The 13,768-nt window shown below is 37.2% G+C and overlaps 2 protein-coding genes across 2 annotated transcripts; both read left to right on the top strand.

The window, feature by feature from the left end:
- The first annotated feature begins 3,778 nt into the window (after window positions 1-3,778).
- On the top strand, window positions 3,779-6,819 carry LOC141287637 (uncharacterized). Its single transcript, XM_073819791.1, has 4 exons — window positions 3,779-3,937; window positions 4,010-4,456; window positions 4,607-4,802; window positions 6,596-6,819. The coding sequence occupies exons 1-4, from the start codon at window positions 3,779-3,781 to the stop codon at window positions 6,817-6,819; spliced, it is 1,026 nt and encodes a 341-aa protein (XP_073675892.1).
- LOC141287228 (coiled-coil domain-containing protein 157-like) lies at window positions 6,755-10,020 on the top strand. Its single transcript, XM_073819361.1, has 3 exons — window positions 6,755-7,291; window positions 7,375-7,537; window positions 9,656-10,020. Exons 1-3 carry the CDS (start codon window positions 7,052-7,054, stop codon window positions 10,018-10,020), a joined length of 768 nt encoding a protein of 255 aa, XP_073675462.1. The 5' UTR covers window positions 6,755-7,051.
- Window positions 10,021-13,768: the final 3,748 nt, after the last annotated feature.

Raw genomic sequence — 13,768 nt, 5'->3', positions numbered from 1 at the left:
AAAACCGCAGCTTTACATTTCCGCTGGTCTTAGTACACGATATAACTACAGAAGAGTCAAGTTTTAAATAGGACAAATATGGAAACTCGTTGGTCATTTTTGAACGCGATGCTACTGGTCTAATAGGATTCAATGATTTATGCTAAGCTATGCTAAAAGTGATATCGCCAGAACAAGAGAACGGCTGAATGGATTTCAAAACGGTAAAAATCAACTTATTAACTCGGGGGGAGTTGGAGAATGAGCCTATTTCCAAAAAAAGTGGAGTGTTCCTTTAAGCAAACTGCATGTTTTCCTAAATGAAATGAAACACTTCATCCACAATAACATTTTTACATCAGATGATTTTTCAGGTTCTTATTTTAGGTTCAGCCATTGAATGAAATCAAAGGTATCCTTCAAAACTGGAGGATACTCTTCTTACATAGCATAACTGAGTTCAAAGACCAGGCACATGGCTAGGGGAAGATTTTCCATTTCCACTGATTGTCCAATATAATTGTACCCTCCAAAATTATTACAGTAGATCTGGCATCAAGATGCAGTGAGTCCTCAGCTCAGGGATCTTGGTCAATATGCTGATTGACATCACTTCTTCACAGTCCTAGAAACAGAAGTAGCATATGACAAAAAATAAGTAAATACATATAATTAAGAATGCGTATTATGGTTATACAGTTGCATACATTTATAACTGTGTATTGTCTTTAGATGTAAATGCCCTTCAAACTGGGCAAAGCAGTGGATGCCAAAGATGGGAAAAAAAAGACATTCAATTGTTTGCACAAAAATAGGTCCCACTTTACATTAGGTGGCCTTAACTACTATGTACTTACATTTAAATTAATAATTTGGTACAATGCACTTATTGTGTACATACATGTTTTTACATTGTACTTATATTTTTAAAAATACCTATATGTAATTGCATCTGTAATTAATTTCTGTAATTACATTTATAGTTACACTGTTGACCCATCCCTTACACCTTAACCCACCCTTAAACCAACCCATACCACCAAACCTGTCCCTAACCTTACCAGTATCCCACCTTAATAGAAGCAAAAGTGTTTTGCAATACAATATGACCATATTAAGTACATTGTACTTATTTTATTATGTAAGTACATAGTGGTTAAGGCCACCTAATATAAAGTGTGACCCAAAAATATTTTGATTAAAAACTGACATATTTATATTTTGCATGATTTCTAAAGAATATTCAGAAAAGCATGACCAAGAGAGCACCATCATAAGCCATGTTAAACGAGCGGTTTTCAAGTCTCTGTCACTCATATACAAGACAGACGATGCACGGTGCAACCTACTGAGCAATGTTGGTTCGCAATGTTGCAGTCAACAGACAACCAGGTGAGACACAGGGCCCATGACCGATCTAAAGTGTCCAGTTAGAAATTTGTAGCCCATTCTCAATGGGCAAGTGCACAAACAACATTGTTAAGCAACAGGGCTCAAAAAGTTGTCCCGTGTAACATCAGCCTTAGACTCTTACTTTCTTTTGGTATGATATGATTTCTTTTATTTCTTTCTAACCTCCTTTTTTGTTTTTATACTTCTTTAATTTACTTACCTTCATTCTTTTTTGTCCTTCCTTTCTGACTTCTTTGCTTCTTTGTTCTTTGTTTTTTTACCCAATTTCTATTGTCTTTCAAATGAAAATTCGGTCATTAATTACTCACCCTCATGTCGTTTCAAAGCTGTAAGAAAATCATTCATCTATATTTTTATTAAGTCTGAGCTTTTTTTGACTTTGCATAGACAGCAACACAACTGACACATTCACGTCCCAGAAAGGTACTAAGGTATTAAGAACATCAGTGGTTCAATTGTATTGGTATGAAGTTACAAGAATATTTTTTTGTGCGCAAAGAAAACAAAAATAAAAACTTTATTCAATGATTCATCAGTTGATATGCCTTCCTGAGAGTACCATGATGTATGTGCATCAATTCCTCTGCTCGTAAACAAGGTGCAGTGCAGAGCCCCAAGGTGCGGGTCCCATGTCAGAACAACGGGCTCCTGCGTCAACAGTATCACATGCATGCGTCATGGTACTCTCCTGAATGTGAAAAGTGAAAATCTCTTATTTTTGTTTTCTTTGCGCACAAAAAGTATTCTTGTAGCTTGGTGTTTCTGAGCCTTGAAAGTGGTAGCTGCGTTGATATCTACACAGGGTCAGAAAGCTCTTAAATTTAATTTAAAATATCTTAATTTGTGTTCTGAAAATGAACGAAGGTTGAATTTTAATTTTCATAATCCCTTTAAGTATTTTTCCCTTTCTCCTAATTTTTTTGTTTCACTTTCTTTCTTTCTTATATTGTTTCTGGGTCCTGACTTTTTCTTGCCAGATCAGAATTGTTTGAGTTACACTAAATAACCAGAATATCACAGGCAAAACTACTTACAAAACATGTCTTGCAAGATCCTCTTCAAGGAAGAGTGGAAGGCCATGGAGAACTGCTGGTCATCTCCCATTATTGTTTGATGTCTGTACAATTATGAAAAGAGTCATATTTAATAGCACTCATATCACAAACATTAGGCATACAATATAATAAATATCATTCTGTGTGATTTTACAAAGTGCACCCTATGGTAATAAGCGTATTATCTGTGATATGAAATCAACATAAAAATTGAGTACTTACATATTCCATAGGATCCATATTTGAATCAGTTTTTCAAGAGTTGACCCCTTTTTCACTCAATGAACAAGCAGAACTTCAACTTCCACTGCATGAGTTTAAGTCCTCAAAAAAGAGCACATACAATATGAAAAGAAAATGGTAATAATTAACGCTGGGCATTAATGCACTTAAAAAAATATAGAATAATGTTTCATGACATTTGGTCAAACATTAAATACTGGAAAACGGATTACACGAGACATGACACATTTTAATAAGTTGTACTGTATCTCTTAACATACTTGCTGATGTCTATTCACGTTTATTTTACATTATTACTAAGGTTAGAAGTAACTGGCTAGCTAGTAAGCTAACTGAAGGTTACGGTTATGCTCATCAGTAAAACTCATTCAAATTTAGTGTTTTGTTCCTCAAAAACAATAGCACACACTCTGAGAAGAATACAGTTTCTAAATAAATCACCAAAAACTTACCTAATCTTTCTGCCGTATTTCAAACAGGATCTGACTGTGAAGTTCAGTTAGTCGTCTTCTTCTGGTGATGTTTCTGTTTGTGTTCGTTTTTTACCTAAGGTGCACTTTCGCCCCCTGCTGGTCTGGTTATTACGACCTTTAGTACAACACACTAGATGCTCTTTAGTACTGTTTACTAAAGTTGTTTAGTTTCCCTACGGCATCCACCTAAAAGTTCAAATAACTCGGTGCACTCAAGTAAAATCAACAAATTTGTCGAAATTAGTTATATTTACATGCTTTTCTTAGTAGATTCAGTGATTACTTTTTACAGTGTAGGATATGAAGGATTTTTTCTAAAGAACAGCAGGCAGTTTAACTGTTAAAGACACAAACGTCTTTTATGTAAAATAACTTATTCGGGTCAGTACTAAATAAAAAACATGCATTTTGTGTGATCCCTCTTATTTTAGTAAAATAATTAGCATTTTGCAGATTCTGCAAGCTGTATGTAAACTTTTGACCTCACCTGTAAAATAACAACTTTAAATATGCAATAATATATTATATTCAGTGTTATATAATGTAACATAAATTAAATGTACCATTTTATTTTCCCCAAATGATCATGTGCATTTTTGTGTTTGTCAAAGATTAATGCTTCTTCTTCAGAGTTTTAACGTTCATGCTGAGCTTTTGCTTGAAAAGCAGAGAGCTTTGTCATCTGATCAAAATGAGACCTCTGTTTCTGTCGGTCCTGTGGTTAAACGCTACTGGAAGAACCTACTTCAGCTCAGCGGTCAACAAACACAAGAGGTAAGAAAGAAGATAAAGACAAAACACTTGGTCAATCAAATATTATCCTTGCTAAATGGTCTTTTCTTGCAGAGCACCAGTAATGCACAGCAACAATCTCAACAAAATCAATCCATTACCAGAACAGCAGCAAACACTCCTTCCATTTATGCACACAAGACACAGAGCACCTCCATGACCAGCGTCCATAAAACCACCACAAATACCCCAGCTTCATCTCCTAACAAGAGAGCATCCACTGCAGGCTCCTGTGTGTCCACTCACACCGTGGGCTGTCAGACAGTAGAGTCGGCCCTGGTGCCTTGTGAAGCCTGTGCTTGTGTTCAAACTGTAATGAAGGACAGCAGTGATGCTCTAGTGTCTCTATGCCAGTCTCTGGGTTTGCCTTGCTCCATGCTGGGCTTTCTGGAAGCTGTGGAGGAAACGCAGCAGCTGGGCCGCTTGTCTGTGTGTGACATTTCCCAATGGGCAAGTGAGCAGCGTAGAGATATAAGCCGTGTGGGAAAACATGTCCTAGAGGTGAGTGGTTGTGTCCACCCATCATAAAGCATGAGAGAATTTAATTTTTTATTTGGCTGTTCACACTTTTGTGAAACTATTTTGATTATTTAACTCATTTGATTGTCATTTCTGTTCTTTTTATAAATGGAGGTGAGAGAAACTTTTGAGCCACTGAAAAAGAAGCTGAAAGAAACAGAGATGGAGCAAGAGAATCTGAGAAAACAGCTATCAGAGATGGTCAGGAGAGAGAAGGAGGAGAGGAAGAAAATGGAGGAGGAGTGGGAGCGCAGAATGCAGGAGGTGAAATCCAATGGAGAGGAAGTAGTAAAGAGGTTAAAGCAGGAGAAGGAAGATTTAAAGAGAGGTGGGAGTTTCTTTAAAAGACGTACAAATCTCAGTAACACTTTACAATAAGGTATTAATGGTTTACATTAATTAATGTAACTAACATGAACAATGAACAATACATTGTTATTTATTCATCTTTGTTAATGCTAGTTCAAATTGCATTAGCTACTGTTAGCAAACACAACTTGTGATTTTAAAAATGCATTAGTAAATGCTGAAATTAACATTAACTAAGATAAATGCTGTAGAAGTATTTTATTTTTAGTTCACTAATGTTAACTAATGGACCTTATTGTAAATTGTTACCAAATTAAATTGTAGTTGAACAATATAAATTTATTTTCATTTACAGGTGTAACAATTTTGGGGGACCGAAATTCTGCACTCACAGCAGAACTGAATTTGCAAACAGAAGCAAAACAGAGTCTTGGTAAGCAGGGCATCATGAAATGTTGGCCACCGAAATTAACTGGAATAAAAATGTTTAAAAGCTTTGATCTGTGTAGTAGTATAAAATGCATAAATGTCCATGTAAAATGACCAATGCAATAATCTTTATTATAGCAATTAGTAAAGATATTATATACATTAGTTCAGTAGTTAATTTTTTTTTTATGTCAATGATGGCCACTTATTTAAATTTGATATATAAAGAGCAATTTATACTGTGTGAGAAAAATTTTAAGAATGATGTTATAAAGACCAAAACACTTGTTTTCTATCCACTACCCATATATTGCTTCTCACAATAAATATTTTAGAGCAGGATTATACAACTAATAGTGCCTTATACTATTACACTAATACAAAGTATTATTTGACATTATCTATATCATAAGTAAGAATTTGATTTATTTTTCACAAAATGATAGACAGATTTAGTCTTTATTTTATTATGCGGAACTGTGATCGATCTCTTGATTTCTTTAGAAAGCGGAACAAGATAGTACATTCTATAAATGTGTTTACAAAAATATTCATTTAAACATAGTTAATAGCTTAGGTTACACAGTCGTAACCAGTGTTGGGGCAACGCATTACAAGTAACCCAAGTTACGTAATCAGATTACTTTTTTTTCAAGTGACTAGCAAAGAAATGCATTACTTTTTCATTTAAAAGAAAATATCTGAGTTGCCTTTTAAAATAAGTAACGCCAGTTATTTTCCCATTAACTGACTGACAAGTCCCCCGTCCCCATATTGAGAGAAATCAAAAGTACAGGGACGTTGGGAGCGTTGTGTAAACATGTTACATAGTTCCAGACTAAATGTGAACATGCATTAATTCATCTCACTCGCAAATAAAACAGATTCAGTATTAATCAAAATTAATTAATATGTTGCAAACCTGCAATAATTAAATATGTTAAATACCCAAAATTTCCTTTATGTATTTAATCCCATTTTATTAACCAGTGTTTTTGCTGCTCAGATTTGTTGATCTAACTAACTATCTAACTTGTTAAGTTTAACTATACTTTTAAGCAAAAATGACTTGTTTTAAACAAATAAGCAAGCCCTGCCCAGATTTAGAATGTAATGCAAAAGTAATGTAACTTATTACTTTCCATAAAAAGTAACGCAATTAGTTACCTTTTTTTAGAGAGTAACGCAATATTATAAGGCATTATTTTTAGTAAGTAACAGTGGTCCTAAATAATACTTAAAATATTTCTCTCAAATTTTCTGATGGTCCCTATGGTCACTTGGGGGTCTCTAAAACCCAGTTTACAAACCCATGAGAATGTAGTAAAAGCCTATACAGGAATGGGATTTGGGGTAACAAGAAATTAATTTTTGGTTGTATAGAATATGAGAGGGCTACACTACAGGAGCAGGTTCATCGTCTACATTCACTGGAGAACATGTTAAGAGAGGTAGAGGAGAGCAGGCAAAACCTGGAGAAGGAGCTCAGAAGTACACAGACACTGCTGGACAAAGAGACTGCCAAGAACCATAGTATGCAACGCCAACATGAGGTGTGTTTATTTCCAGAGCATGATGTATTTCCAAATAAACAGGATATTCAATGAGTAACCCTGTTGAAAAAACAACATATACTGGTTAGGTATGTTTTGAAGCATAGCAGCTGGGTTGAGCTGGTTTAAGATGGTCAGGTGCTGGTCCTAAGCTGGTCCTAAACAATTAGCTCCTGTTCAGGACCAGCTCACAACCATCTTATAACCAGCTTAAATCAGCTGCCATGCTTCCAAACATACCTAACCAGCATATGCTGTGTTTAACAGGGAAAATGATGATGAAACAATGCTGAGGCATGATTTTTATTTAATTGGACTGTTTAAATTAACATGTTCATTGTGTGCCCAGGCACTTCAAGTGAAGCAGTCAGCTCTGCGTAAGCATCTGGATGTGCTGGTTCAGCAGACTGAAGATCTACATAGCAGTCTGGAACAATGTGAGGATGAAAAAGCTGATCTTGCCAACAAACTCACACAGATCATTCAAGAAAAAGATGCACTTCAGGAGCAACTCACACAGCAACAGGTGAACATTTAAAATAACTTGGTCAAAAATATACTTCATTAGGTCTCACCAATAAAAGTAAACCGTAGTTTCTTTCAATCCAGTCCCACTGTAGTTTGCTGAGTACTGAGAAACAGAAGCTGCAGACACAGATCACAGAACTGGAGGAGAGACTGTCTCGACTGAAAGAGGCGCTAGAAGAATCCGCCCAGAGAGAGAGGATACTGGTGGCTTTTCCTGAGCTCAATCCACATGCAGCACCCCAGAGTAAGAAAAACACACACACACACACACACATACAAAATCATATAGGATGGTGCCCACTCATGCCATTAGAGAGCAGTGGCGCCTGCAGGTGTACGGCTGATGGACGACGCGTATCTGCTTCTTCCACTATAGAAAAGTGAAGCCAAAGCATCTCATTATGGCCGCTGCCATCTTGGGGGAAATTACACAATTTGGAGCCAGCGTCTGCACAGTAAAAATCGGAAGATCACAATCATGACACCACATCCTGTTTTTATAGTATCAAATAACTACATAAAAGCGATACCTACCAAATACTTATAAAAACTTATTATAAAAACAAACACTTGAACATGAATCAGCATTATGAGAACTACCTCACACGGTAGAAACCATCAAAAAAATATTTGAAATCGATTACTTAGTTTGGCTCCTGTCCCATTAGATTACATGGAGAGGGCAGGGTTTATGACCTATACTGCAGCCAGCCACCGAGGGGCGATTGAATATTCAGCATCTGTTCTGTTCAGTTCGAACCCCTCTCTTACTGTTCCTCCACTGTAGTTCGATCTGTTTCTATTTGGCTTACTATTTATACGCAGGAATTACAGGTTCATATCATAGGCCTACGCACCTACAGTACTCGCACTTGGATTTTTTCCTTTCTGTCATTTTTGATCATAGGCTGTAAAAAGTTTTCACCAGTTTCAACTTAAAAACTTAAGTTTAGCAGCTGCCTTAAGATTTTAAGTTAAATCAACTTAAGTCATTTAAACTCACAAGTTATATCAACTCATTTTTATTGTAATAAGTTCAAATGACTTGTAGTTTTAAGCTGCTGAATTTATGTTTTTAAGTTGAATCTGGTGAAACTTTTTACAGTGTAAAGACAAGAAAAAGACATTATTCGAAACTATAATGAGTTTACTTTTATTTGTGTATACTTAATAAACAAAACATTGTGCTTTTGTAAATTAAAGACAAAAATAGGATGTGGTTTCTTTGAACTTGTGGCGTGGTCACAAAAATTAATCAGAACTAGGTGTAGACTTGTCCCGCAGGCAAACAAATATTTGCCTTTGTTCGTTAAAGTTAAATAAATTTTGTTTACACTCTTTAAAATAATTTTAGTTTGAAACCAAAAATGGTTCTTCTATGGCATCACTGTGAAGATCCTTTTAAAGTACCTTTATTTTTAGGAGTGTAGGACTATTTATTGTATTCTTTTTATGTTGTTTTATTCTGTTTTTCTCCCTATACAGAAACGCTACAGGTGCGTTATGTGACGATGTGCAGTTATGGTGTTTGTGCCGCTATTTGCGCATACACTAAGTTCTAATTTAATTTAAATCTATTGTAACAGTCTAATTTTTGTCATTTAACGGTTAATGATCGGTTAACGTGCGTCAGTTGTCAGTCAGGAAAATGAACCGAAATGAACCACATGCCCTGGTTGCCCATCCGCTACACCACTGATGGAACTGTAACTTTGAGAAAATTAACAGATTTTATGTTGTTGTTGTATTTTCAATCATGAATATCCCCTTCATCCAACGCTGTTTTGTTCTCTGTAGCCTAGTTGTTTTCCTCTGTGAGCGTGCTCTTAATATATGTATCTTACCATTTTTACACACAAGTTTAAAATGTTCTGCTCAGCTTTGATCTCACTGATCATTTGGTCCTGCAAAAAAAAAAAAAAAAAACTCTGTGTACCCTCGGAAGAAATCCTGCAGGCATTTCCAGGGTTGAAATCAGGTTTTCTTCAGAACAAGTTCCATGTTGTAAAGCCAGTGGCTATTAAACAGTGTAAATAATGTTAGATATTGTTTGCACAAGTGTTAATAGCAACAGTAACATTTTATTTACAAATGCAAATAGTGTTAAATGTTGCTCACAATGTGTAAATACAAGTATGCTAATAAAGGTAAACATCTAAACTGTGTGCTGAACAGAGTAAGTGAAAATAGCATTTGCCTCTGTTAATGCTTTGTAAGTGAATCCTTCTGTATGCAGTGTATGTTCTGACATTGTCTGCATTTGAATCAGCAAGAGTATGAGAAATATGCAAGTATGCTGTTCTGCTAAAAAAGTGGGAAAGAAAATTAGTCATTCATAGCCAGTTTTCTGTGTGTGTCACAGCTACAGGTGATGTGATGTGCGATATGGAGCAGCAGCTCAAGGCAAATTCGATGAGAATCAGGATTCTGCAGCAGGAGAACATCACCCTGAGTAACAGTCTAGCCAGACTGAAGGACAGAGAGGAAAAACAAAGATCTTCAGACTCTGGGGTAGTGGAGATAGACAGGAACAGTGAAGCTCCGGTGATGGGACACCTGGACAGCTCTAACACCCCTTCAACCACCTCCTCTCCCTCCTCCCCTTCATCCATTCTTCATCATCAGACTCTCAGCCTCTCTGTCCAGCAAGATGTAGAAGAAAGATACATGAACATTCGTCAGGCTGCTCGCATCCGTTCTGCAGGCACACGTCGCAGGAGGAAGTGATGTCACTTAATGATCTTACAAGTCTGGAATCGGGAGCACTGATCTATAATAGATACATATAATATTATATAAATCAGCAGTCTGGAGATTGATATACTAATGTAACATTTGTGTTGTTCATTTAAATGATGTTGACCTTACAATGGATTTTTGGCATTTTTACATACTGAATGAAATGTATGAACTAAATCTTAAAGGGGTCCGATTATGCTCTTTTACAAAGTCTTTATTTTGTTTTGAGGGTGTACTTGAACATGCTCTCATGCTTGGTGGTTCGAAAAACGCATTATTTTTCACATAATTTACATTATTACAATAGTTTTCTCCCCTGGCTGGCACAAACGGCTCGATTAGTTCCGGGTTCTGCCTTTCGAAAATCCAAATGTTTTGTGATTGGACAGAAGTCCCACTGCGTTGCGATTGGCAAACAGCATAGACCGAGTTCCGCCCTGCTGCGCCCCTTCCCAAAGCAGCAAACTAGATTAAAGTGATTCTTCTTACCTTTTAAGTCTGGATATTTTTCTTACAAAAACACATTGGATCATTAAAGGAGGCTTTTACCGACCGCCCTGGAGCCATGTGAGGCACTTTTTTTTATTATGGATCGACTTGTTTCAGACTGAAGGAGAGAAACACTCATCTATACCGTTAAGTTCTAAAGCTTGGGAGAACTAAGATTATTTTTTAATGTAACTCCGATTGGTTTCGTCTGAAAGAAGGAAGTCATAGACCTATGATGCATGAAAGGTGTGTAAAAAACGCTACAGTATTGTTGGTCCTATCGTCAGACTGCGAGATCGCCGATACATGATATTATCATTATTGTGCTAATGTATTTATTATTTACATGCCCGAAACCATAAGGCTATTGAAGCTATATACACACTGTATGATGAATAAATGCCTTACCACACACTGCACGTCTATGCCGCCTTCAACGCGTGCACGGATGATCAGTCAATGTTCTTGTTTACATCAGCCGCGACTCTGCGTGTGTTTGAAACCTCTATACCGCACATAGCATGGATTCCGGAGCAGTTTGCAGACTCTTTAGTTAAAGCTGAGACGACCTGTGTGGCTCGCTGAAGCATCCCAGAAGCGGCTGTCCATAATACATGCTAAAGTTAGGCGAATCCCCCACCCGCCAATGAATAGACCTTTCTCACAACTTCCGTATTTTGCGCCGGAAATACGTAATTGCTGTGTAAACCTATTTCCGCCCCGGTATGCCGGTGTTGTGCCTTTTTTCGACCCCTGCCAAATTATGACCCCCTCTCGTTGAAAGCGCTACCTGATTGCCTAATCCTAACCCCACCCCTAATCCTAACCCCTCCCCCACACCTAACCCTAAACCTACCAATACTAGGGGGGTAGTAATCTGGCGGGGGTCAGAATTGGGCACAACACCTGTAACCAGTTAAACAACGTGAAAAACGCTTAACGTGGCTTAATGTATGTAAAAAACGACCAGGAAACCCCAAGTTTCTGTCAAACCTTACGTGGAACAAACATTAACTACTATCAAAAGAACGAGCCCTTATTCCACAGATAAAGTGAATAATATCACGTTAAGCGTTTTCTCCCCCATAGAAGCCCATTATAAGGAAACAGCGTAACGTGGTTTACGTACCTCAACAGCGACCAGGGAAAACCAAACTTATGTTAAATTTCCCTTATAATAAATACTTGCTGTTGTCAAAAGAACGAGCTCTCATTCAGCATATAAAGTGATCGCCCCCCATAGAAGTCCATTATGACAAACCATGTTAAGCTTTTTCCTTAATGGAGTTCTATAGGGAGAAAAGCGTGATATTATTCACTTTATATGCTCAATAAGAGCCCATTCTTTTGATAGCAGAAAGTGTTTATTATGAGTAAAATTTTAAGCTACGTTAAGCTTTTTTTTTTTTTTTTTTGTATAATGGACTTCTATGGGGGGCGATCACTTTATATGCTGAATGAGAGCTCGTTCTTTTGAGAACAGAAAGTGTTTATTATAAGTGAAATTTAACAGAAGTTTGGTCTTCCCTGGTCGCTGTTAAGGTAAGTTAAACCAAGCTGTTTCCTTATAATGGGCTTCTATGGGGGAGAAAACGCTTAACGTGATATTATGCACTTTATCTGTGGAATAAGGGCTCGTTCTTTTGATAGTAGTTAGTGTTTGTTCCAAGTAAGGTATGACAGAAATTTGTTTCCTGGTCGTTTTTTACGTACGTTAAGCCACGTTAAGCGTGTATAAACGCGGATAAACTCTTAGTGGAAAAATGTATATCCTTTATCCAATTTGTTCCTCTTTGTGACGGAGTTTTCCTACACGACTCTTATGAGGTCGGCAAAAGTTATCTTTGGCAAACCAGCGAGGGAAGTTGTGTAGACGCTCTCCATTTTAATTTTAAATTACCCGGCTTTCTGCTGTGTTGACATTACACAGGAAGTCTGCATACCCTGCGATTGCGTATTTCCGGTTTCTGTGAAAAAGGTCTATTGAATTTCTGTAGGCGGGATACCACGTTGTGACATCATTGCATGCAGAAAACAAACGCTGTAGTCCAATTGAGCCGTTCGTTGTAGTTCTTGAAAAGGGACTTTTTAAAACTAAATATCTCCCTTTGGAGTGGACTTTGAGATTTGTAAGTTTGTAAATGTTTTTTTATGCCCAAACGTACACACCACACACTGGCTAAAGTTCAAAAATTAAAAAAGCATAATAGCACCCCTTTAAAATCCTATATATACGGTCAAGCCCGAAATTATTCATACCCCTGGCAAATTCTGACGTAACGTTACTTTTATTCAACCAGCAAGTTTTTTTTTTGTTTTTTTGTTTTTTACGGGAAATGACACAGGCTTTTCCCAAAAGATAAGATGATGTACAAGAGGCATCATTGTGGAAGAAAATATTACTCATCTTTCATTTACATTTGAACAAAAAGTGGCATGTCCAAAATTATTTATACCCTTCTCAACAATCAATAGAAAAGCCTTTATTGGCTATTACAACAATCAACGCTTCCTATAATTGCTGAGCAGCTTTTTGCATTTCTCCACTGGTATTTTTGTCCATTCATCTTTAGCGATGAGCTCCAACTCTTTCAGGTTGGAGGGTCTACTTGCCATCACCCTGATCTTTAGCTCCCTCCACAGATTCTCAATTGGATTTAAGTCAGGACTCTGGCTGGGCCACTGCAAAATGTTAATGTTTTTGTCTTCTAACCATTTCTTCACCACTTTTGCTGTGTGTTTTCGGTCGTTGTTATGCTGAAATGTCCACTGGTGCCCAAGGCCAAGTTTCTCTGCAGACTGCCTGATGTTGTTGTTGAGAATTTGGATGTATTGGTCCTTTTTCATGCTGCCGTTTACAGTGATTAGGTTCTCTGGTCCACCAGCTGGAAAACACCCCCAAAACATTAGGTTCCTACCACCATGTTTGACAGTGGGGATGGTGTTCTTAGGGTTGAAGGCTTCTCCTTTTTTATGCCAAATAAAAGCTACATCTTTGTGGCCAAACAATAAAAATTTTGTTACATCTGACCATAAAACAGAAGACCAGAAGTCGTCTTCTTCATCTGTCCAGATAAGCATTTGCAAAGGCCAAGCGGGCTTTTGTGTGCCTTATCTGGAGAAGTGGTGTCCTCCTTGGTCTGCATCCATGAAACCCAGCGGTGTGTAGTGTTCATTGGACTGTCTGCCTTGAGATGTTGCTACCAGCAGAGCCCAGATTCATCAGGATGGCCTTGGTGGTGATCCT

The sequence above is a fragment of the Garra rufa genome, chromosome 15, assembly GCF_049309525.1.
Source record: "Garra rufa chromosome 15, GarRuf1.0, whole genome shotgun sequence".
Classification (NCBI taxonomy): Eukaryota; Metazoa; Chordata; class Actinopteri; order Cypriniformes; family Cyprinidae; genus Garra; species Garra rufa.
The sequence above is the reverse complement of the archived record's forward strand: the minus strand, read 5'-3'. Positions and strand labels throughout refer to the sequence as shown.